General features: G+C 43.1%; 1 protein-coding gene across 1 annotated transcript in view; it reads right to left on the bottom strand.

Moving 5' to 3' along the window:
- The window catches only part of snrka (SNF related kinase a), a 101,661-nt gene extending 81,505 nt beyond the window's left edge, over window positions 1-20,156 (bottom strand). Inside the window, exons 1-2 of the mRNA XM_084307677.1 lie at window positions 20,031-20,156; window positions 15,307-16,006 (exon numbers count right to left, since the gene is read on the bottom strand). Of these exons, the coding sequence (XP_084163803.1) occupies window positions 15,307-15,895 (589 nt within the window). The 5' untranslated portion in view covers window positions 15,896-16,006; window positions 20,031-20,156. The remainder of the gene's footprint in view (window positions 1-15,306; window positions 16,007-20,030) is intronic.
- Between the last annotated feature and the right edge of the window lie 6,675 nt (window positions 20,157-26,831).

The following is a 26,831-nucleotide window of genomic DNA, read 5'->3' as shown; positions in this document are numbered from 1 at the left end:
AAGCCGGTGGGGTGGTATTCTTGTCGTTGTAAACAGCGACTCCTACAGGTCGTTCAGGGGGCCTGCACGGCAAGGAAGGGAGATGGTGAAGGTAGTGTGACCTCCCACGCGTTACACTTCACCATCTGATAGACTTGAGGGCTCCCTAGACCGACCAGTGGGGGGCACATGTGAGCAACGACCAGGAATGGGAGGGGGGAATTGGCATAACGACTAAATTGGGATCGGAGAAAATACAGAAAAACAGGAGGAGAAAAAGTGGATAAAAAAAAAATAGTCTACTGTTCTTAACTCATTGAGCGCCACGCCCTTTTCCCCCCATCTTTACTCAATGGCGCCAGTGTTATTGACCATTTTAGCGATGTTTGCAGACCCATCGTGTGTTCTGTATTATAGCTATGGAGACAATAGTATGGCTCAGTGGACAGGCATTGTTCATAGTCCATCACTGACTAACGAGTTAATTTCTACATACTGTAGTTTGTGCACTATTACACGCTAAACATCGGCCCTTTCAAAAATAATCCAGTCTTTTTTCATAGATCGCGAAATATGGTGCGTTATATGCAGTGATGCCACAGATTTATTATTTTTATTTTTTTTTTGGTCTTTTTCCCCCTCCATTTTCCTCCGATTTTCTCCCATCCCAATGTTAGTCGTATGCCAATTCCCAGTCCCTTCCTGGTTGCTGCGCACTTACCCCCCACAGTCAGATCATCTGGGAGAGTGGAGGCTACCACGTGCTTCCTCCGACACACGTCCAGCCAATCACCGCTTCTTTTCACCTGGCAGCGCGGATTCTCATTGAGGGCGTAGCGTGTGGGAGGACCACACTATCCCCCTCACGTCCAATCCGCGCTTAGCAGGCGCCCCGACCGAACTGTAGGAGTCGCTGTTTACAACGACCCGGACCCACCCCGCCAGCTTCTCCCACCCTCTGATACAGCCAATTGTATCAGTGCAGACGGCCAGCCAAGCTGGTGACAACCCCGGAGCTGTGAGCTGGATTCGAACAGGCAAATCCAGCTCAGCTCCGGGGCTGGTGACGAACGCAATCTCCGCTCGGCCACCTAACCGCCGCCACAGATTACTTGTAAAAGTAATCTGATTACTGATTACTCCTTTAAAAAGTAATCCAAGTTACTTTACTGATTACTTGATTATCAGAGTAACTTAGTTACTTTGAAAGTAACTAGGTTACGAAGTCGTCGTCGTTCCCCCAACAGTTTTTTTTAAACGCTTTATTGAAAGTGCATAAATTGTTTTTAACTTGTTTCTCTGCACATAACGTAAATTGTTAAACTAGTGCTTCAGCTTCTGTACCATCAAGTATGGTAAAGCAACAGTCTATGATGCTCACAGCATTAGAGCAGCCAGCCAGTGGTTTTACAAAACCAGTGTATCACATCTAACAAATGCAGGCTGAACTATTCAATTATATCAACTGTAACTATTAAATTGTTTTTATAAATGTCTCTCTATAAACATACAATCAGTCTCTCTTTAACATGTAAATTAACTGTAAATCTGGCAAATAAGAGCTTTTGCTCTGCCACCATCAAATATACATTAATCAAAAGGGAAAGAAACAATCTCTCTCTTTTGCTGTTTGGCTGGCCTCCGAGTCCTCCTGTACCTAGTCGAAGCGTCGGCTAGTGTTGTGATTCCAGATGCTTTCAATGCAATTGGATGTGCTGTTTTTAGCGGTAGACAGTATTTTGTTTCCTCCGCATATGAATGTTTTTTTCACCCGGCTTAGCTGACACAAACGTGAAGTAGTGACTGAGGCTACGTTTAGATGAGCGTTTGGGGTGGAATTCTCCGTGCTGCAGACGAGGCTGTAACGACGGAGCCCTGCTGTCACACGATTGGCGCATATGTCACATGACGTGCTGTGAAGACCCGCCCTACTCTGCCTCTGATTCGCAGACTGTGGATGGGGAATGTGATTGGACCAAAGCAGAGTCACTCACAGACTGAGGGTCCAGTCACGCCGCGGGACACATTGTGTATTTAACCCTTTCACTGCCACACGACGTCACTCCCAAATAAGAAAAACAGCTGAAAATTTATTTTTGACTGTCGAAAACGAAATAAAATACTGCATTCCGCCTGCATTATGAATTTATGATGAGATGGTAACGAAATAGTAACGCACAGCCACTTGGACAAGTAACTGCAATCAGATTACTGGCTTTTAAAGATTAACGCGTTAGATTACTATTTTCGGGGAAAAGTAATCAGATTACAATAACGCGTTACTTAGTAACGCGTTACTGGCATCACTGGTTATATGTAGGCAGGGCTGTACAGTGCGACGAAATCGTCGCAAATTGCCCCTTAATTTGGCCGTTGCGATTGAAATATTATATCTGGTAGCAACGTTGCGAGTAGAGATTTCAACCCTTCATTTGCATTTCACTCCTAAATTAATCCATACAAATTGGATAAAAAATATTTAAAACATTAGCCTACAACCAAGGCTGTACAGTGCGACACAATGTCGTGGTGCTATGAAAGAATCTGTCGGCAATGAATGAACTTACTGCGATAGCCTGAGTGAAAAAAAGATTTGCGTGAAGTGAATCTGGGTCACGCTATATACTTGGTACTTGTAGTCAGGGAGCGAAATTAACTTTTTGACTCACCGGCCAGTGGCGGGTAGATGGGAAGAGTCTACCCGCCAAGCATATTTCTTACCTGCCAAAATTTTTTTGATTAAAAAAAATATATATATATATTTTATATAAAAAAATTTTTTTAAATAAAATATATATTATATAATCATACTTGTAGTTGTATTATCTGCGAGACATCGCCACCACGCAAAAAGTCAAAATGCTTGCTATCTGCAAACAGCTCCACTGTCTGTGTGTATACTTGAGTAGCCTCCAGCTCCAGCAAGGATTCTCCGGCCCTGCAGCTAGACCCTATATTCAGCTAGACCCTACATTCAGCATGCAAGGATTCTCCGGCGATGCAGCTGGACCCTATTTAACGTTAGCTAGCTAAGCTAGCTAACGAGGGAACGGAGGTATTATGCACTCGAGCCGACTATTGCTGGAGCATTTGTTGATATCAGCAGCTATCAGTAGCTAGCCAGCTAGATACCGTTAGACAATGCCTCGTCATGTATTAAACTAAAAGTGAATAGTTGACTGGGTCATTGTTTAAACAGTAACGTTAGCTCATGGAGGTCCGATATAGACTAGAGCAGACGGAAGTAAACAAGCCAAACGAGAGCTTCCGATTGGTCATTTGCTTTATTTCTCATGAAACCAGTCACGTCACTCTACTGTGATTGGACCGTTGACTTGAGTGCAATGTGGGACTTGTAGTTTTTTAACGATCTCGCGGCGGAGAAAAAAAAGACGAGAGCGGCTATAATCTGTACTCGCACAAGAGTATCGTTATGAACTACACGTCTACACGCCACACGGCGGGCAGCCCTCTAAGTGTCATGCGCCAAAGGTAAAAACAGACCGCCCCTGGCGGGCGGCGGGCTTTAGTTTCGGTCCCTGCTTGTAGTCTATCGTGCGATTAAAGACCATGTCCCTGTCTGCGTAGTCTATACATCCAACACCAAATCCCATAATTCCTAGCGAAACGAAACTGAATGTGGCCGCTTCCTTTCAATAATATAATATGGCTCTTGCTCCGCAAGAACAACGGAGTGGATAATGGATATAAGTCCATTTTATGACAACCACGTGCAATGGCTGACCTTCGAAGCTTTTTTTGGCAATCGAAGCTTCAGGGCCGAGCTTCGATTTTAATTCGAAGCTTCGAAAAAAAATTAAAAAAAAACATTTTTTTTTATTTATTTTTTTTATTTATTTTTTTTTATCTTATGTTGTGGGACTTGTACAGCACTTTCGTAAACGTTGTTGTTTTTAAATGTGCTCTATAAATAAAGTGGGTTGGATTAATTAATTAAGTAGCCCCTTTCGTGACTGACGCATCCAACAAGGTTTCACTCGGCTGTGTGATTTAATTCAAGGTGGATCGCTGTTGTCGTTTGAACAACTTCAGATTTCATGGGAACTACCAATCCCCCAAATCAAGAATGTTTAAGATGAATGAAGTAAGATTTTGATTATTTGAAATATGGCCTGTGTAGACTAAACTATGCACAGAATTATGTCAGTCTACAAGGTCCGGATTCTACATGGTCCGGCAATGTAGACCTTGTAGACTCCACTACAGACCAATTATCAGTGAATGTTCATGCATTTTTAAGAAGGGCAACTTCCACAAAAAAACAAAGAACTCACCAAAACATCTCAGTAGCACCTTATCTAAATGTTATATTTCATATATGGAGATTCATATTTATTTATGTATTGCATGCATTTCTACATTTTATTTCCTATTTTGTTTATTCATCCCAGTATCTTTCTTTCTTATGTGTGGAATTCTACAAGGTGCGCGCACACACACACACACACACACACACACACACACACACTTACATTTAGCTGACGCTTTTATCCAAAGCGACTTACAAGTTCTGTACGACAAGACAGCAAGAAGGGTACAACTCTATCAGCTGAGTAACAATGTTCATCAAAGTGTTGCGTGTTACAGTGTAGGTTAGTTTATTAGGACAAGTGCATGACAGTAAGGTTAGTCACGGTTAGATTTTTTTTTTTTTTTTTTTTATCATTTCAGATAATGGTTGAAGAAGTGAGTCTTTAGTCGACGGCGAAAGATTGGACGGGATTCGGCTGTCCTAACTGGGATGGGTAGTTCACACACACACACACACACACACACACACACACACACACACACACACAATCGAAGTAAAAAAAAAATTGAAAAAAAAAAGATTTTTATTTTTTTTTTATTTCGATTTTTTTTTAATGTTCGAAGCTTGTGCCATCGAATCGAACGTTCGAAGCTTCGAAGCATTTAAGACAGCCCTAGTGGAGAGATGATAAGATGATGATGATTGATGTGATGATTGATTGACGGGGACACTGAAACTTCTAACGTTCAGGATCAGCCATGCATTACGTGAGTACCCCACTAGGACGTGAAATACTGTCTACTTAAATTGACACCGCGGATCAATAAAGTATCAACCTATCTATCTATCTATCTATCTATCTATCTAGTCTTTCCTTCAAGCTAAGTTGGACTGAACATTTCACTGTCAAAAGCGCAAATGTAAATAAGGTTGCGTTGCAACAGTTTTCAAAATAAAGGTCACATATACAAATACCTCTCAATTCTTATAAAAAAAAGTCCCGGATATACATAAACATTAATTGGCATAGATCTCTATAAACGGCCCAACACATTGATCACTTTAGGCACACACTGAAACCAGTAACATCACAAATATGAAGCAGGTAATTACCCATACAAATAATAAACCTTTCATGGGGTTATTTACAATAATAAATAAATAATTCATTTGATTTCTAAAGCACTTTTCATTGTGAAACAAATGTATGCAGAGTTTCTTGTCCTCCTGATTAATGGTGTGTGTGTTGTGATGATCTCATTCAAGGAGCACCACACAAGCGCACACACACAGTTTGTTGTTTTTGTTCTATTAGTGATTTACACACTTTCTCAGTTGGTTCATTATAAAAGATACAAACCTGAAAACAAACACACTTAAATGTTAAATAAAAGGACCACAGTAATGAGGCAGGAGGAACATATTTTTTTTAATAATGGTAAAATTGTTATTTAAAAATGTGCCCCTAAAAAATATTTTTTGCCCCTAAATTTCTCATTTAGGGGCAAGTGTGCCCCTAGTGAAAAAGCTTAGCGTACAGCCCTGGTAGGGGTGGCGTGCACCGATATATCGGTCGGGTATCGGTATCGGCCGATAAGTGCCTTGTTGACTGCCATCGGCCTATCGGCCGATAAGCTCAAATTTGCCGATGGCAGCAGTGGCCGATAAATATCCGTCAATTTGTGTCGCGTCAATCTGGTCCACACGTTCAAACTTTGAAAAAAGTTTCAGTCAAGCGATGTGCACAACCCCGCCCGAATGCCTTTGTAATCATAAGTAGTAACGTAACGTTATAATAATAATAAGAAGAAAGGGTCGGGGGGGGTAACCGCCGGGTGCGCCGCTACCACCCCTGCCCGCGACACAGAGTGAACGGCGCACGACCAGAGGGGAGACTTCGAATCCGTGTTTCACTTTCAATAACGAATGCGTGCTTGCCGAATCCCAAACAATATTCATGCTGCAAAGTCATCCTCTAAAGATAGACATTTAGACTAGAGGCAGGCTATATGCTATAAAGAGTAGACTACAAAAAAAATAAAAATGCATTCAAACCGCAGCGGTAGGAAATATTTCGCAAATTTGTGCGGTAAGGAAAACATCAATACCGCGGCAGCTCTAGCATAGATCCACACGTCGCTTCCAGAAACTAAACCCCAGCAGGGTCGATCCACACGCCGCTTCCAGAAACTAAACCCCAGTAGGGCTGAGCCCAAACGTTCGGACCTTCGTTCGTTACGTTGGCATTCGAATTCTAAATCAACATTCGAATTTTTAATTTTTAATATTTTTTTTGTGTCTATTCATTCTCTTTAAACCAATGGGGTTTTTCTTCACAGTTGCAGATAAAGATTAGGCTACACTAATATTATAGTATTAAAAATTATATTCATTAAAGAAAGTTGATTTAATTAAAAAATATATACTAATTTAATCAGATTAATGACAAATTGAGGATTTAGTTTGAGGAAATTAATAAAAAAAGAATAAAAATAAAAAAGAAATTTAGAATACATTTTTTTTAGAATTTAATTTTATTGTTATTAAAAACGAAGGTTCGAACGTCCGTTCGAAAAACCCTGACAAAGTTCGAAGCCCAAAAACAGGCTTCGGGGACAGCCCTAAACCCCAGCAGCGTAGATCCACACGCCACTTCACCAAACTAAACCCCAGCTAAACTAAACCCCAGCGTGCTCCGGCACCGCTCCGACAGTGCAGCGCTCGTGAACAAGGGTGTGTGCAGTGTGTATAAATATGTACAAGTAGAAAGTAGAAAGTGACCACAGCTTCCTCAAACAAGTGCGTCGCACCCTTCACATCCGTGACCAAAATAAGGAAGTCAATAATACGAGCATGGCTGCATATGAACGCATCAGTGAGCGCGGGGCTGATACCGGATTCCCCCAGGGGGGGGGGGGGGGGGGGGGGGGGTAGCGGCACGGGAACAACTACAACCACACTTGGGTGAAAGACGATCTCCATCCAGGCTTAGGGTCCGGTTTCAGGAGCCGGACAGAGTCCCTAGATTGTTTAGTCATGGGACGTGTCTAATGAGAGAGAGAGAGACTATCACGTGTCGGTCAGTCAAGAGCGAGACATGCCGGAGTTCTGACCCAGGGAACAAACTTAACTTTTTGACTTACCAGCCATTTGGCTGGTAGATTTTAAAAACTACCAGCCATCCAGATGTTTTACCAGCCAAAAATTATAAATAGCTTTTTAGTATATCGCCATGTGTTATTATTACTATATAATACTCTCGTATGCTATTTTCAATTAATATCATAAACAACATAAGGAATATTAGCATAATTTTGAGTGGACTGAAGGAATGAGTCAGCGTTAATAGTTTTAAATGCAAATAATTTATTGCGAATTTATTTACAATATGGAAGCAAAAGAATTAAAGAACATATTAAAACAACTTCAAACAAGATAAACAAATCCATACTTGCCACCTACAAGGCAACAAGGGATGTTAGCGGAGTCTGTAATGCATCCAACCTTGTATGGAATAATAATATAATAATAGATAATAATAATAATACCGTCCACCCCTAATATAATATAATAATAATCTGGTCAGCAGCCTCCACTGATGTAGCGTGATTCAAACCCCCTCAATGTGCAGTTTCTAGTTAATCAGTTAGTCAGTTACGCAGCCTCCACTGATGTACAGTGACGAGTGAATCTGGTAGTTGGTTTATGACGTTACGAGTTAATCAGTCAGCAGCCTCCACTGATGTTATGACGTTACAAACGCGAAATAACATTATACATTATGCTCCGCGAAATAAAGAGAGCTTATTATTAATCAGTCAGCAGCAGCCTCCACTGATGTTATGACGTTACAAACGCGAAATCACATTATGCTCCGCGAAATAAAGAGAGCTTATTATTAATCAGTCAGCAGCCTCCACTGATGTTATGACGTTACAAACGCGAAATAACCAGGGTACAAAATATGCCTCCACATATTTGGTCAAATCAAATGCAAAATTAAATATCAGAGCACAATCAAAAACACGATTGCAGGTTTTTTTGTAGGCTAAAGAACGGATGAAGACAGACCTCGTGTGCGTCTCATGTTACAAACTTGATCTCGTGAGCAGAGCGCATCTCATTTACATTTAAAGGTTCATTGTTTGTAAACATTAGAACGGACACGTGAGACGTGACACACACACACACACAGTTTCACTTTCGTTTCAACTCACCACGCCCGCATCCAATAGGGGCCAGCTGCAGCCCCGGAGATTGTTCCAGATTGGGCAACTTTCGCCCGCTCCCACGACATTTCTCCCTCCAGCTGGAGGCTACTCATATCATATTAATGCCGACGCATGCAGTGGATTTTGTTGGCCGCCAGATGGCGCCCCGGCCTTAATTTATGACGGCCAAACATTAAATCTACCAGCCTGTGGCGGTGGGCGTGTGACTATTTTGTACCCTGTTCTGACCTGTCTGTCTTTCTGCCTGTATTCTGCTGGTCAGAGCGAGACAGGCCGGGGGTTCTGACCCGTCTGTCTTTCTGCCTGTATTCTGCTGGTCAGAGCGAGACAGGCCGGGGGTTCTGACCCGTCTGTCTTTCTGCCTGTATTCTGCTGGTCAGAGCGAGACAGGCCGGGGGTTCTGACCCGTCTGTTTTTCTGCCTGTATTCTGCTGGTCAGAGCGAGACACGCCGGGGGTTCTGACCCGTCTCTGTCTTTCTGCCTGTATTCTGCCGGTCAGAACGAGACCCGCCGGGGGTTCTGACCCCACTGGGAGCAGACAGCGCTAGTGGAACTGACCCGAGGACAGTTTGAAACCCCCCTGGGAGCAGACAGCGCCAGTGGAACTGACCCGAGGACAGTTTGAAACCCCCCTGGGAGCAGACAGCGCCAGTGGAACTGACCCGAGGACAGTTTGAAACCCCCCTGGGAGCAGACAGCGCCAGTGGAACTGACCCGAGGACAGTTTGCAGGCAGACACCATGCTGGTTATTAGGGTTGGGCATCATTTGGATTTGAGCGATTACGGTTCCGATTCTTCATTTCGATTCCTGTTCTAAAACGATTCTCGATTCCGATTCTTTGAGGTGCAGGTCAAAACAGGTCACAGCTTATTTAGCAGGAGATCTTTTTAATTTTTTTTGAAAAATATAAAAAAAATAAATCATACTATTCACATGGTCAGTTGACTTGATACAGTTTAATGTGGTTGCTGTACTGTAACTAGGGTATTAATTAACAAAGTAAAAAAAATATATATATATATAATTTTTTTTTTAAGAATCGAAATGCAAATATGTTACTTCCGGTTCCAGAACCGGAAGTTAGGAACCGGTTGCTATTAGAACCGGTTCTCGGTGCCCAACCCTACTGGTTATATACTGTAAAGTTAAACCCTTTTTCCATAGTCAATACCCCTCCAGATCTGCATACTATGATGATACTCAGGGTTCCCACAGACAGTGCAAAATGAAATTCAAGGACTTTCAAGTACTTTTCCAAGCACTATTTTTAAAAGGGCATTTCAATTCACTTTTAAATGCTGTTTTTTTTATTGGGGAACAAAATCGGATCCAATATTTATGGCTTAAAACCAATTTCCGACAATTAGTTACACTTTAGATTAAAATATTATATTTCTTGATTCAGAACTATTTTATCATGGATGAACAAAACTTTCAATGGGAATGGTTGATGGTAATACATTTTTTTTCTGAAATGTGGCACCGGTGGATCTCACGTGAATCGGTACTCTGTAGTACCGACGAGATTCGGTCGATACCCTTAAAAGTACGGGTGGGCAATATGACGATATTAAATAAATATCGGGTACAATTCATTAACGATACACTTTTTAAAGTGATGTTTTGCACAAACCCTCATCCATACAGTATATATGTGTGTCTTTTTTGCTAAAGTGGATAGAAAACACAGTACTGTGCAAAAGTCTTAGGCACCCAAGAGTTTTTATATAAATTGTCTTAGATGTTAATAAATTTTTTTCTGTATTAGTGTGTCCAGTATACTACTCTTGAAATTTTTGAAACTTCATTACATTCTTTTTGAAAGCATCTTCATGGTTTAATGCACATATCACATGACATATGTTGCAGGGACTATTATAATTGTAACTGAGGGGTACAATTCCCTGACTGTATTGTTAGATATGATACTTACTACCACTACCTCTTGTACTTTAGACTCTGGCCACCCAGTACTAGGTATAAATAATTATGATAAACACTCCCACCTGATGAAACGGATCCAACACAAATGTACCAAGTCGAAAGTCTGCGTTTAATAATAATACATAGCAAAAGGTATGTACAACGATCACTTAATTACATTTATGATTTGAAATAGTATGCACTTTTATGGCAAATGAGTATTCGTAGGTAGATCAATATCGAATGTCCAATCTCTGATTGCGCAGGAAGCAAATATACAACCTGGAATATTTAGGGAACAATAGCAATGATACTTGAATGATTATATAGCTGGATACACTAGGGGAAGGTTCCGACTGCTTGTAGGACAGCTGGAGGGGGGGGTAGAGTCTGGCTGTATCCCGTCTGGCCGAGGGTATCCTGGGAGAGCCCACAGTCGTGCGACCCGGTGCCCAGCGATCCTCGATCCACAGATGAAAGCAGTTGGACTCTCTGTGGCCGGCGTCCTCCGGTCCACGATGGAGAGACGTGAGGCGACCTCGTCGTGTAGAGCGTCTTCTCACCCGTCGTCCTCTCCGGGGGGGGTATTTCCAACACACCGCAGTGTTGGCCTTTATCCATAGAATAATCAAAGTACTCAAAGCATAATCCAAGCCGGGGAAGGCTAGCCGTCGTCGGTAGAATAATCCAATATACAGGTCCACTCGCTCTTTGGCCTGGAGCTCCTCGGGTGCAGCTTCACGTGGGGTCAACCACCCTGGATAAGCGTCCAGCTGATGCCCGAAACGATGGGGGTGCTGATTACTATAGAACTCTTACCGCACGAGGCACTACATATGAATAGACTATTATTAGCTTAATAGAATACGTCCAACTCGACGATATAGTGCCAAATATGACTATTCAAATATTAATATACACGATGTCTCAATGCCGATACTGGGCCGAATTGGCCTTACTGCCCACACGTGGTTCGCGGGGAGGCTTTTGCGTCTGTCACTCTGTTGGAGGGTAAGGAACTGGACTAAAGGAAAGCTCTACTTTAATAGCGCAGTATATATACGCACTATGAACAAATAGTACCATTAGTGGTGCGGTAGACATATTCCTACGCGGAACTAGGACTTGTCCATACATGTTGAGCGGTACGATTGAACCTGGTCTGAGGGGTATGGCGACCTGGCACCAAGGTCGCGTCCAATGGTAGAATGGAGACTATTATGGGATGTTCAGTAGACTCGAAGGGATATTCAATGCATATTGTACAAGGAATATACAAGGGATATCAGGGGATATACAAATACAATTAAATATATATATATAAATAAATATATATATTCGGTTTAATCTGATCCTTCAGAACAATAATCATCATATTTGCGTGCCCGTATCCATCAAAGGGTTAAATCAAGCATTTTTAAGTGCTTTCGAGGAAATGTCAAAATATTGCAATTAGTGATGCACGGTGTAACTTATTTCTGAAAATAAGTTACAAAAGTTAAAAAAATAATAAAGAAAATTTGTTTTGGAAAATAGCTCTTTATTTGATTATCATAAAAAAGTGTTTTCTATACAGAGATATCGACATCGGTAAATATCGGTATCGGCCAGAACAGCAATACTTTCATTGCCAGCCATGCGGTGCGCCTTACCCCCCTTGAATGCCACCACCCACTTCAATGATAGAGCTCTCATATTTGCAAACGCATAAACTATGTCTTAAATTATGGCTATGTGTCTAATCTGGCCATCGCTTATCAATGACTTGTTTGCAGTCAACATTGTCGAAATGGATTCTGTGATAATCGCCCTTTACTGGAATACACAAAGCCCCAAATTTATCTCGACATCGAAAAAGAAAGAGGTTAAAAAATGCCAGGAACTGGTGATACTTGCGTGAACATAATCCCTTGGACATGAACTGACGGTACGTTTTTATTGATACATCATAGGGATCCCCCTCCGAAATTGGTCAACACGTCACCATGCATTTTGGCCGGAGCTTAAAAAAGCACGGTGGACACCTTACGTCTGTGTTTATAATGAATGAATGGTAAAACGGATTATATTGAAACATAGTGCGAGCACTCGCAACAACTATTCACACAATTTAAAACAGCCCATATTTATTATAGTTGACAGTCGCACGAGACCACTATACAAGAACCGCGAAAATATCAGAATGTTATAAAAAATAAAAAATAAACGCTATACTGGCATCCTCTCAGTGAAGAGAGCACCGCAAATATGCTGCGCTATTTGAAGGGGATAAACACAGCAGAAGAAGATGGAGAACAAACACACACTGACCAACAGGGAACTGCATCCAACAATACAACCCCTGACTCTAACGTAAGGACACATTTAAATAACAGAAGTGTAATGTTATCCGCAACGCCCCAACCCTGGACACCTTCAAAACTGCTCTAAAAACACACCTCTTGACCAAGGCATTTCCCCATCAGTTAGTTTAGATTAGATTAAGTCCATTATCCATTATCCCTAACCTTCCCTCATCCCCTTCTTCCCCCCTATTTCCCTAGCCCTATTTTTTGTCCTGATTGTGAAGCGACCTTGGGTTCTATGAAAGGCGCTATATAAATTTGATCTATTATTATTATTATTATTATTTGGAACTGTATATTATCGACACATTCTAGTTATAGCTGCTTATTATCTTTGTGCTTACAATAATCAAAAGGTACGGTACACAGTTGGTCTCACCCTCTGTGCCATTATCAGCACAAAATATGTCCCCATATGATCAAATTGACGTTGATATATATTATATATATATAAAAAATAATTGGGACGGTTTACATTCACTTTGGGACGGTTAAAACTGTATTTCGGGACGGTTCTGGGACGGTGGTGAAAAAAGTTAGTCTGGAGCCCTGGTATCTAGGTTCTGTAGACAAACACACTGCTATCTAGGTTCTGTAGACAAACAAACACACTGTTATCTAGGTTCTGTAGACAAACACTGTTATCTAGGTTCTGTAGACAAACACTGTTATCTAGGTTCTGTAGACAAACACTGTTATCTAGGTTCTGTAGACAAACACTGTTATCTAGGTTCTGTAGACAAACACCGTTATCTAGGTTCTGTAGACAAACACACTGTTATCTAGGTTCTGTAGACAAACACTGTTATCTAGGTTCTGTAGACAAACGCACTGCTATCTAGTAGGGGTGGGACGATACATCGATCCAGATCGATACATCGATGTAATTATCAACAATCGAATCGGATCGATGCGATGTAATAAGATCGATTCATATCGATACTCTTATTTTGAAAATCCTGTGGCGAGTCTCATATCCGCCCAAGAACAACAGCAGTAGCTCCGTGTGTGTAGATGTTACAGCATAGCATTCTCCCTTTCTGTGTGTGTGTGTGTGCGCGCGTCTTTGGAAAGACCAGATGAGGTCAGAGGAGTTTGATGTTTAAATGTTATTTAAACATAAACAATATAATACATAATAAATGTAGGCCTATACATGATCATGCAACATCAACAAATTGTTGTAGGAACGGTTTGGGAGAGGGAGGTTGTGAGTTTTGAGTTCCAAAAAATGTAGCTTAAAGTTTAAAGCTCAATATATAAAAACGTGGCACTTTACAGTGAACAGGAGGTCTATTTGTATTAAAAACAATAGATTGATTTTCCTTTAAATGTCTGGAAGAGCTCAAAAATACAAATGTCAAATGATATTTTCATTACCTTTTTTTAGTTGATCTAAATGTTACTGATTGTGTTAAATGGGCATATGATATCATCTCATATCGATCGCAGGCACCTGAATCTAATCGTATCGTATTGTATCGTGAGAGACTTTGTGATATCGGCAAATATCGTATCGCTGTCCAAAGAATCGATATCGTATCGTATCATGATGAAACTGGTGATTCCCACCCCTACTATCTAGGTTCTGTAGACAAACACTGTTATCTAGGTTCTGTAGACAAACACACTGTTATCTAGGTTCTGTAGACAAACGCACTGCTATCTAGGTTCTGTAGACAAACGCACTGCTATCTAGGTTCTGTAGACAAACGCACTGCTATCTAGGTTCTGTGGGCAAGAACACAAACAGCCAAAGTGTTCAAAAAAAAACAGATGGTGAACGCAGTACATTACATCTCAAAGCGAGACATGATGGATTCAAACGTGGCCTTCGCCGAGGCTTCTTCCCTGCGAGCTCCAGTGACACGCGGCGGGCGGGGACGACGACACTGGGCCGGGCCTGAGAGGGGATTTTAATAAGTGGACTGGACACAGAGTCAGCGGCTCAGCGCCGAAGGCTCCGAGGCGAGCCCAACCCGTCCAGCTCAATACAATCAATGGATCACAAGACGGACTAACTAGTAGGTCTGACCCGGTTGAAATCACCAGATCACCGTATATATATATATACGGCCAGGCATTCAGGAGCCTGGTTTCAGTTCATTACAGACACTGAGGGCGGGATCCACAAAGAATGGATTGCACCGGTGCTAATTGCACCCTTACTTAGTTACAATTCATTATGAATTGAAAGTAACAACGCAGGTGATTGATTGATTTAACATTTTATTAACAGATTGCAGAATGGGTACAATACAGTACGGCTCAATACACACAATTGTTAAGGGGAGGCAGACCAGAGAAAGACTTTCGTCTTGTTTACATCAGGGTCCCCCATTTTCAATTCATAATGAATTGTAAGTAAGGGTGCAATTAACACCGTGCAATCCATTCTTTGTGGATCCTGCCCCAAAGGAATTAGCGTTCCACTTCTCTGCTCCTTTTTCTCGTCCCAACTGTTGTCTCAGCAAATGTCTGCAATAGAGGTTTTTACGATACTGTACGATACTGAATGATACTGTACGATACTGTACTGCGCGCTGCTTACCCACGGCCGGAGCGTCGTACTCGTCTCCCAGCAGGATCTCGGGGGCAGAGTAGGCCAGCGAGCCGCAGCTGGTCGTCAGCTTCTTGCCCGGCTGGAACTTGTTGCTGAACCCAAAGTCGGTGAGCTTGACCAGCCCCTGTTTCTCGAAGAACACCACGTTCTCCGGCTTCAGGTCCCGGTGCACCACATGGAGCCGGTGGCAGTAGGAGATGGCGTGGACGATCTGGGCGAAGTACCTCTTGGCCAGCTCCTCGCTCAGGCCCTCCTCATGCTTCATGATGTAGTCGAACATGTCCCCGCCGTCGCCCAGCTCCAGGATGAGGTAGAGCTTGGTCTGTGTGTCGATCACCTCGTAGAGGCGCACGATGTTGGGGTGCTGGACGAGCTTCATGCAGCGCACCTCCTGGAACAGGTGGCCGGTGGCGACCGCGTCCAGCTTGGTCTTGTCGATCACCTTCACCGCCACCTTCTCGCCGGTGAAGACGTGGCGTGCCAGCTTGACCACGGCGAAGTGGCCGCGGCCCAGGGTCTTGTCCAGGTCGTAGAGGCCGGCGATCTTGCCGTCGTAGCCCCGCTTGAAGCCCGCCATGGTGGCCGGGGCGGGGGATGGGCGCGGGCGGCGGCGGAGTGGCTTGGCTGAGTCGTGTGGGTCCAGTTTTGCGTTCAGTTCATTGGAGGCTGTGGCCCCCCCCCCAGCGACCTAAAAGAGACGGGCGGAGAATAAAACCAAATAATCAGTGACCGCTTCGTTCAGATCACCGAGGGTCAATTACATGTGCCCCTCTTATTCACACAAGATTATATACAAAAAGAATACAGAGACAAGATGGTAAATGGCCGCTTTTTTTTATATAGCGCTTTTATCCAAAGCGCTTTACAATTTCTTACTCACATTTTTTTACCCACTCACTCACACATTCACTCACCGACGGCGGAGGCAACCATGCAAGGTGCCAACCTGCTCATCGGGAGCAATTAGGGGTTAGGTGTCTTGCTCAAGGACACATCGACACGCTGCCCGGGAGGAGCGGGAATCGAACCGGGAACCTCCGGATTGCCAGCCACTGTCGCCCCCTGATCACAAGATCCCGATTGACCAGCACAACACACACGTGTTATAATGCTGGGATATCAGCAGTATGTAGTTAGCTGGAGTTAGGAGGAGCAATAGATGATTATGCTAGCTCATTGAATATTTACCTGCTACCGTTAATGTTACACACTCGGTTACTACAGCATCATAGCCACGGCTTGTTTTGACAGGAAACGCGTCGTGGCTATAGCACCAGCTAACGTCACCAGTGTCGTTACGAAACAGCCCGTTTTAAGTTGTGATAAAGTTGCTTGTCTGCTGCAGAAAGCCTTGTTTTACCCAAACTGTCGCAGTGTGGCGAGTTTAGTCTGGTTAGTAGTTCATAAATCATCCACATGGCGGGCCCAGCGGCAGAACACAGACAACTAACAACATTAGCGTCGCTGCTGCAATCAACCCTGTTCATTGATTTATTATCGTCAGCTAGCTCCGTTCGCTGCTTAGCCTGTGCCGTTAGGAGGGCTGTCCTTTACAAACCACCCGCTCGTCCACAAAGATAATGAACCAAAACAACCACCTCGACAGAAACAAACCTTATCCTCAAGCCAATAGCGTGTTGCCCAAGTGCGGCTAAGCGGCAGCCAGCTAGCAACCTGGTTAGCCTAGTAGACAGTTAGCAGCCTGGTTAGCCTAGTAGACAGTTAGCAACCTGGTTAGCCTAGTAGACAGTTAGCAGCCTGGTTAGCCTAGTAGACAGTTAGCAGCCTGGTTAGCCTAGTAGACAGTTAGCAGCCTGGTTAGCCTAGTAGACAGTTAGCAGCCTGGTTAGCCTAGTAGACAGTTAGCAGCCTGGTTAGCCTAGTAGACAGTTAGCAGCCTGGTTAGCCTAGTAGACAGTTAGCAACCTGGTTAGCCTAGTAGACAGTTAGCAACCTGGTTAGCCTAGTAGACAGTTAGCAACCTGGTTAGCCTAGTAGACAGTTAGCAGCCTGGTTAGCCTAGTAGACAGTTAGCAACCTGGTTAGCCTAGTAGACAGTTAGCAACCTGGTTAGCCTAGCATGCTAGGGAGGAGCTAGTGTCACCGGGTATGCTAGTAGTAGACAGTTAACAGCCTGGTTAGCCTAGTAGACAGTTAGCAGCCTGGTTAGCCTAGTAGACAGCTAGCAACCTGGTTAGCCTAGTAGACAGTTAGCAGCCTGGTTAGCCTAGTATAAAAATGTTGGCACCCTGGTTAGCCTAGTAGACAGTTAGCAACCTGGTTAGCCTAGTAGACAGTTAGCAACCTGGTTAGCCTAGTAGACAGTTAGCAGTTTGGTTAGCCTAGTAGACAGTTAGCAACCTGGTTAACCTAGCAGCTAGTAGACAGTTAGCAACCTGGTTAGCCTAGCAGCTAGTAGACAGTTAGCAACCTGGTTAGCCTAGCATGCTAGTAGAGTTAGCAACCTGGTAGCCCCTTTCGTGACTTTCGGTTTGCAAGCCTGTGGCTTTTGTGACCGGAGTCACTTGCCCACCCGCCCCGATCACCCAGTAGCGAAACGACCAAGCGTCGTCAAGGGGCTCGCGGTGTGTCAAGAATACATCAGATCTGAATTTCAAAGATACCCAGCGTACAATATGGGTCTAACACAGCTTCACGATGGGGTCTGGAAGCTCGGAGTTGCTAATAAACAGTTTAAAACATTGTTACTCGACGAGTGGTATTTACAGACCGAACGTCCATCTCCGCCGTTGGTGTCACAGCGCATGCGCACCATGCCGCGTTCACGTTACTGGGAAGAAGCGGAAGAACCAGAGGACATCTCGTTGCTACAACTAGGAAGCCTTCACGCTTTGACTCTATATATATATCTATGGATGAAACGCCCACATCCATACTTCCGCAATTCGTGACGCGAAGTGGGAGATATGGGGTCTATAAAAGAATCCCATATGTCCTAGTAGGAATTACCACTAGGAGGCTGACGTGAATGGTTTTTCCCAGTCGGAAACTGGTTCTTCCGCTTCTTCCCAGTAACGTGAACGCGGCATGGTGCGCATGCGCTGTGACACCAACGGCGGAGATGGACGTTCGGTCTGTAAATACCACTCGTCGAGTAACAATGTTTTAAACTGTTTATTAGCAACTCCGAGCTTCCAGACCCCATCGTGAAGCTGTGTTAGACCCATATTGTACGCTGGGTATCTTTGAAATTCAGATCTGATGTATTCTTGACACACCGCGAGCCCCTTGACGACGCTTGGTCGTTTCGCTACTGGGTGATCGGGGCGGGTGGGCAAGTGACTCCGGTCACAAAAGCCACAGGCTTGCAAACCGAAAGTCACGAAAGGGGCTAGCAACCTGGTTAGCCTAGTATGCTAGTAGACAGTTAGCAACCTGGTTAGCCTAGCATGCTAGTAGACAGTTAGCATCCTGGTTAGCCTAGCAGCTAGTAGACAGTTAGCAGCCTGGTTAGCCTAGCAGCTAAGTAGACAGTTAGCAGCCTGGTTAGCCTAGCAGCTAGTAGACAGTTAGCAGCCTGGTTAGCCTAGCAGCTAGTAGACAGTTAGCAGCCTGGTTAGCCTAGCAGCTAGTAGACAGTTAGCAACCTGGTTAGCCAAGCAGCTAGTAGACAGTTAGCAGCCAGATTAGCCTAGCAGCTAGTAGTAGACAGTTAGGCCTAAAAGAAAAAAAAAATCGTTTCCGGTTGCCGACCGACCCTGCCGATTTAGGTGCGACCCAATTTATTTTTTGAGTTACAATATTATTATAATTTTTTTTTTGAATTTTTTATTATTTTTTTTTTTTTTTTTTACAATAAAGTTTCATAAAAATCTTAGTCAAACCTTTAGTATTATGGATATTAAACATGCTGGCAGAGTACATGCATCCATGTTGTTGTGAACATTTTTATTAAATAAAGAAATACCCTATCCATAGTGGGAAAGAATAAAAAAATTAAAATAAAAAATAAAAAAAATAAAAAAATGCTCTACCTACCCATGGCCTTAACTGACAACCAACAGGAAACAAACAATATTTTATTTTATGCCTTAGCAGCCTGGTTAGCATAGCAGCTAGTACAGTTAGCAGCCTGGTTAGCCTAGCAGCTAGTAGACAGTTAGCAGCTTGGTTAGCCTAGCAGCTAGTAGACAGTTAGCAGCCTGGTTAGCATAGCAGCTAGTACAGTTAGCAGCCTGGTTAGCCTAGCATGCTAGTAGACAGTTAGCAGCCTGGTTAGCCTAGCAGCTAGTAGACAGTTAGCAGCCTGGTTAGCCTAGCAGCTAGTAGAGTTAGCAGCCTGGTTAGCCTAGTAGCTAGTAGACAGTTAGCAGCCTGGTTAGCCTAGCAGCTAGTAGAGTTAGCAGCCTGGTTAGCCTAGTAGCTAGTAGACAGTTAGCAGCCTGGTTAGCCTAGCAGCTAGTAGACAGTTAGCAGCCTGGTTAGCCTAGCAGCTAGTAGACAGCTAGCAGCCTGGTTAGCCTAGCAGCCATTAGACAGTTAGCAGCCTGGTTAGCCTAGCAGCTAGTAGACAGTTAGCAGCCTGGTTAGCCTAGCAGCTAGTAGACAGTTAGCAGCCTGGTTAGCCTAGCAGCTAGTAGACCGTTAGCAGCCTGGTTAGCCTAGCAGCTAGTAGACAGTTAGCAGCCTGGTTAGCCTAGCATGCTAGGGAGGAGCTAGCTAGCGTCACCGGGGGATGCTAGTAGACTCACCGCCCTCTCTCTCCGCTGAACATCGAGCCCGGGCTCCGGTCTTCTTCACCACCGTGGACCTCTTCTTCTGAATGATACCTAACGGCCGCGTTGTCGTCAGAAAGATGGAACTAACTAATCCCCCGCTCCTCCTCGCCTCTCCTCACGCGGTGCTGCCCGGAGCCCGGAGTTCATCCATGAAACAAACAAGGCGTCGCGTCGCGCGGGCAGCGGCAGGTTCGTCGGAGCGGTGACGTGATACCCTCCTCCTGACGTGGTACCCTCCTCCTGACGTAGTACCCTCCTCCTCCTCCTCCTCCTCCTCCTCCTCCCGAGAGTAGGGTATGAATGAATGAATGAATGAATGAATGAATGAATGAATGAATGAATGAAAACTTTATTTAACAGATTGCAGAATGGGTACAATACAGTACGGCTCAATACATACAATTGTTAAGGGGATGCAGACCTGAAAAAGATGTTTGTCTTGTTTCCATCAGGGTCCCCCATTTTCAATTCATATAGACATTTATGACATACACAACATACATGACATTTATGGCATAGGGACATATAGGTATTTAGTACTGATACATTTGTGACATAAACGGTATTCAAATATACAGTACTGTTACCCCTAGATCCTGACAGAGTATATACATATGATGGGGAGGGGACTGTACATTAGGAGGGGGTGGGTGGGTGGGAGAGAGATATCCATACGGCGGGGAGGGAATATGTACATGCGGTGGGGAGGAGACTGTCTATTAGGAGGTGGTGGGGGTTTTGGGCATTTACGGTGGCCAGTTTCGAATTGCAGCCTCCCGTAGGTGCTCTTTAAGAGCAGTTTTGAATGTGGGTAGGGATTCACATTCCTTTACAGCTTTGGGTAGGGCGTTCCACATTGATGTGGCATAATTGCGAAACGTGTTTAGTCCCTTGTTTGAGCCGAATCTGGGTTTAACATGATTTGTTGAGCTTCCTCTGGTGTAGTGGTTGTGGTATTCACTGACCTTTGGGAAGTATTTTGACATGTACATGGGTACCTTAGTCGTATAGTGTATCTTGTAGACCAGGCCCATTGCAAGTTGCTGTACTCTGTCGTCTACTCTAAGCCATCCTAGGTTGTCAAAGTGGGCAGGGGTGAGGTGGGTTCTGGGGGTAAGGTCAAGTAGTAGTCTGACCAGTTTGTTTTGTGATGTTTGTAATTTTGTTTTAAGCGCCTTTGAGGTGCTTTGGTACCATGAGGTGCACGCATAGTCGTAGTACCCTTGAATGAGTGCTCCTGCCAGAGTCTTCAGGGTATTCTTGTTTACCAGAGAGGAGATCTGGTACAAGAATCTAGTTCGTTGGTTGACTTTTTTTATTACATTGGATGCCATTTTGTCACAGGAAAGATTTGCCTCTAGGATGGAACCCAGGTAGGTAATTTCGTCTTTCCTTGTGACAATATTGTCACCCACTGCAACTGAGAAGCCGTCGGTCTTGCTGAGTTTGTTATTTGAACCGAAGAGAATGGACTCTGTTTTGCCCATGTGTAATGATAGTTTGTTATCAGCGAGCCATATGCAGATTTTGCCTAGTTCCGAGCTGAGGGTTTTTTCAACCTGCAACTTGTTCTTGTCAGAGACCAGCAGGGCTGAGTCGTCCGCAAACAGGAACAAGTTGCAGTCACAGGCTGACGACATGTCATTTGCATAAATTAGGAAGAGTAGCGGTCCTAGTATGCTTCCTTGTGGAACACCACAGCTCACTGTGAGGGGGGGGGATAGAGTACCGTTTACCTCTACCATCTGTTCTCTCCCCTCCAGGTAGGATTGCATCCAGCTCACTGATAAGCTATCAAAACCAATTGCTTTTAGCTTGTCAATCAGAATGGAGTGATTGACAGTGTCGAAGGCCTTTTGTAGGTCCAGCATGACCATGCCGCAGTATATCTGCAGTGCCGCAGCCCCATTGATTGATTGATTGATTGATTGAACATTTTATTAACAGATTGCAGAATGGGTACAGTACAGTACAGCTCAATACATACAATTGTTAAGGGGATGCAGACCAGAGAAAGACTTTCCTCTTGTTTACATCAGGGTCCCCCATTTTCAATTCATCATAACATATGACATACATGACATACAGATAGACAGTACTGCTACATCTATACATTTATGACATACCAAATTTGCAAATACAGTACTGTTTGTGATACGAAAAGAGTCCAGAAAAGAGAGTATATACATTTGACATAGAAACTGTACATTGGAGGAGGTTGGGGGGGGGGGGGGGGGGAGGTTGGGTAGGAGGGGTGGCTGGGGGACACTGTACAACTGAACAAGCAAAACTGTACATTGGAATATTGACAAGACCATACTTGGTCATTTACTGTACATTGGGGGGGGGTTGTGTTAGGACATTTACAGGGGCCAGTTTAGAATTGCAGTCTCCCGTAGGTGTTTTTTGAGAGTGTTTTTGAAATGGGTTTAGATGCATGGGTTTAGATTACACCCCAGTGTTTCCAACAGGATTTTCAGAGACTACTTTTGTTTTTTCTTTTTGTACATTTTAAAGTTAAATGCATCAATCTGGTGCACTTTGAGAGCAAAATAAAGAGGCTAGATCTATGATGAACGTTGTGCTCAAAACACAAAGAGCCTGAGCATACATTTGAGCCATCAAAGAAATGAAGCAAAAGTGGTTACCTGTGTTGAACTGGTTTATTTTTTAGAAAATAAAATAATATAGTGGATTACTATTACGACTACTACCACTGCCAATACTACTGATACATCCCTATTGGCAAACTTTATATTTAAAAAAAATAAAAGAAATAAACGAAAAAAAAACTTTCTGTGGGCCGCCACTGTCTAGGTAATTAATGGGAAACCTGATATATATATATATATTCCTCATGTATATATTCCGTATGTATATATTTTCTCCCCACCAGATGTATATATTTTTTTTCTCCCACCCCCTCCTAATGTACAGCCTCCTCCCCATCATATGTATATAATCTCTGTTAGGACCTATGGGTAACAGTACTGTATATTTGCATATTGTATATGTCACAAATGTAATAGTACTATATATCTGTATGTCATGTATGTCCCTATGCCATAAATGTCATGATGTCATGTATGTTGTGTATGTCATAAATGTCACTATGAATTGAAAATGGGGGACCCTGATGTAAACAAGACGAAAGTCTTTCTCTGGTCTGCATCCCCTTAACAATTGTGTGTATTGAGCTGTACTGTATTGTACCCATTCTGCAATCTGTTATTCATTCATTCACTCACTCACTCAGATAGCTGGTCTATTTTGAATGTGTATAGGCTTCAATAGAACTGGCACCAAGCACAGCATAGAATGCTGATGTTCTGACGTGTGACCCTTCCTTCTGTTATCGATTCCTTGCTCCCAGATGGAGCGGTTAGACGACGAAGAGGGAACAACTTTCGACTCAATAAGACGTTAGTTGACGCCAACTTGGTGTCCTCGCGCTATTGATTTTAATTAAATATCAATACGACAGGTATTGCCAAGTAGGGGTAATTTATAAATATTAACCGTTGAGTTTATATCATCACGGACTTCGGACGCAGACATTCACTTGAACTACAAACGGAGCCACCGAGATGAGACGGTTAGTCGACTCTCTTCGTGGCGGCGGAGAGAGGAGGGCGATGGGTCGACTGCTCCTCCTCGGATGTAAAGCAGCATCAGCACCGCATCCAGCTCTGATGTCACAGTCACACCAACGTCATCAGCACCGCATCCAGCTCTGATGTCACAGTCACACCAACGTCATCAGCACCGCATCCAGCTCTGATGTCACAGTCACACCAACGTCATCAGCACCGCATCCAGCTCTGATGTCACAGTCACACCAACGTCATCAGCACCGCATCCAGCTCTGATGTCACAGTCACACCAACGTCATCAGCACCGCATCCAGCTCTGATGTCACAGTCACACCAACGTCATCAGCACCGCATCCAGCTCTGATGTCACAGTCACACCAACGTCATCAGCACCGCATCCAGCTCTGATGTCACAGTCACACCAACGTCATCAGCACCGCATCCAGCTCTGATGTCACAGTCACACCAACGTCATCAGCACCGCATCCAGCTCTGATGTCACAGTCACACCAACGTCTTTTTGATTCAAGAACGGCTGCTGGACAAAAGAAAACGCTGCTCAACACAAAATGATCCAAAATGACATGAATGATAAGAGCAGATTAAAAACATGTGCGTTTCTTGACATTAATGGATGGAGGACAATGCAGTGTATCATGAATTGCCCCCAAAGTAAAATGGTAGGCAATACAATGTAGATGGTTTATTTTGATTCTATATGTTTATGTTTGGGTTACAGGCTGGTTGTAGAAACAGTAGTCTGGACTGACATCTAGTGCCGAGCACAGGGAAATGCACTGGGCAACTGCAGCTGAGAGCTCCATCTGAATCAACTTTGCATCTTGGTTCGGTATAAGCTTTGATTATTTACGCAGAAAATAAGTTATAGACAAGCTATATGGCAACAATGAGGTAAATTGGCATTTTCTTTGTATATAAGCTACTAATCAGAGCTCATAATAACTCATTATGGAATTATTTGAAGAATTGAGTAACTATAACATGTTATACATACCACGGCTTCTTGTCTATTATTGCTTAATTATCTTTCTATTTTGGGCAACCATTTTCTTGTGTTTTTCATTATTATGTATATGCAACTTTGCATTATAATGTATTGCTTGTTTATGCTCACTTTTATGGAGTGTGATTTTGTACAGTGTCTTTGGGTGACTTGGAACTTTGAATAAAAATGTAAACCTATAATAAGAATAACAATACGATTTATTATTATCATTATAGTCAACCACTGATCTACTATATATAAAAAATTTGAGAGCGGGGGACGCAAACAGGCTGGATAAACTGGTCAGGAAGGCCAGTAACGTGGTTGTGGTGGAGCTGGACTCTCTAGCGAGGGTGGCGGAGAGGAGGAGCCTTGCTAAGCTCCAGTCCAGGCCATCAGGGAAAACCCCTCCCACCCACTACACACATACTTGGCTGACAGGAGGAGCATGTTCAGTGCTAGACTCACACTCCCAAGATGTAGCACTGAACGGCACAGGAAGTCCTTCATTTCGACAGCCATCAGACTATACAATGCATCACTATGCCTCACTGCATCACTGAGCACAGGGTGACAGTTACCATCTTCCTGGACTTTTACCTTAATTTTAGACCGACATAGTACAATTTTACACTTACTGTATATTCTGGATATTTTTACTGTATATTTTATATTAGAATGTAACATAGAACATTTTATATTAGTATATTTTACTTTAGAATGTAACAAAACTTCCTTCAGAATGAATAAAGTATTTCTATTCTATTTCTATTCTATTCTAAAAGTTTTATTATAGATCAGTGTGAAGTTCCTCTTTCAACCATAGGAGGGTGCCATTGGATTGTCTTTAATGTTTACTGTACTTGATTGATTGATTGAAAACTTTATTAACAGATTGCAGAATGGGTACAATACAGTACAGCTCAATACACACAATTGTTAAGGGGATGCAGACCAGAGAAAGACTTTCGTCTTGTTTACATCAGGGTCCCCCATTTTCAATTCATCAGGAGTAAGGAATAAGGCTTTGCAGTTCTGAAATCTGAAGGTTAGTTAGACTTTGATTGATTGATTGATTGATTGATTGATTGATTGATTGATTGATTGATTGATTGATTGATTGATTGATTGAAAACTTTATTAACAAATTGCAGAATGGGTACAATAGAGTACGGCTCAATACACACAATTGTTAAGATGATGCAGACCAGATAAATACTTTCATCTTGTTTACATCAGGGTCCCCCATTTTCAATTCATCAGGACATTTATGACATACATGACATATGGATATACAGTACTGTTTCATCCTGACATTTATGACACACAAGATATACAAATATACAGTACTGTTTATGAGAAAGAGATCATAAAAAAATATATACATTAGAGGGGGAAGAAACTGTACATTGGAGGGGGTTGGGTGGGGGGGGTTGGACATTTACCGGGGCCAGTTTCGAATTGCAGCCACCCGTAGGTGCTCTTTGAGAGCGGTTTTGAAGGTGGGCAGGGATTCACATTTCTTTTTTTACGGCTGTGGGTAGGGTGTTCCACATTGTTGTGGCATAATTGCGAAACGTGTTTAGTCCCTTGTTTGAGCCGAATCTGGGTTGAACATGATTTGTGGAACTCCCTCTGGTGTTGTGGTCGTGGTATTCACTGACCTTTGGGAAGTATTTCGACATGTACATGGGTATCTTAGTGGTGTAGTGTATCTTGTAGACCAGGCCCATTGCAAGTTGCTGTACTCTGTTGTCTACTGCTCTAAGCCATCCTGATTCCTAGGTTGTCAAAGTGGGCAGGGGTGAGGTGGGTTTTAGGAGTAAGGTCAAGCAGTATCTGACCAGTTTGTTTTGTGATGTTTGTAATCTTGCACACTGTAAGATTTCTCACCGTAAAGTCACAATAAATGACTGGCAATATTTTGCATGACTTTTACAGTAAGATTCACAACAATTTACTGTGAATGGCTTCACAGCAATGTGTTGTAATTTCACAGCACTGGTAGTACAATACATTGTTGTAATTTCACAACTTCATACTGTAAGAAATTACTGTGATATCACATTATTTTGTTGTATATATATTACAACAATTTACTGTGTCTTCACAACATCAAATTGTAAGAAATTTACTGTAATATCACATTATTTTGTTGTATTAATATTACAACAA

This window comes from Notolepis coatsorum, assembly GCF_963971535.1.
Source record: "Notolepis coatsorum genome assembly, chromosome: 2".
Classification (NCBI taxonomy): Eukaryota; Metazoa; Chordata; class Actinopteri; order Aulopiformes; family Paralepididae; genus Notolepis; species Notolepis coatsorum.
This window is presented reverse-complemented; position numbering and strand designations above follow the sequence as displayed.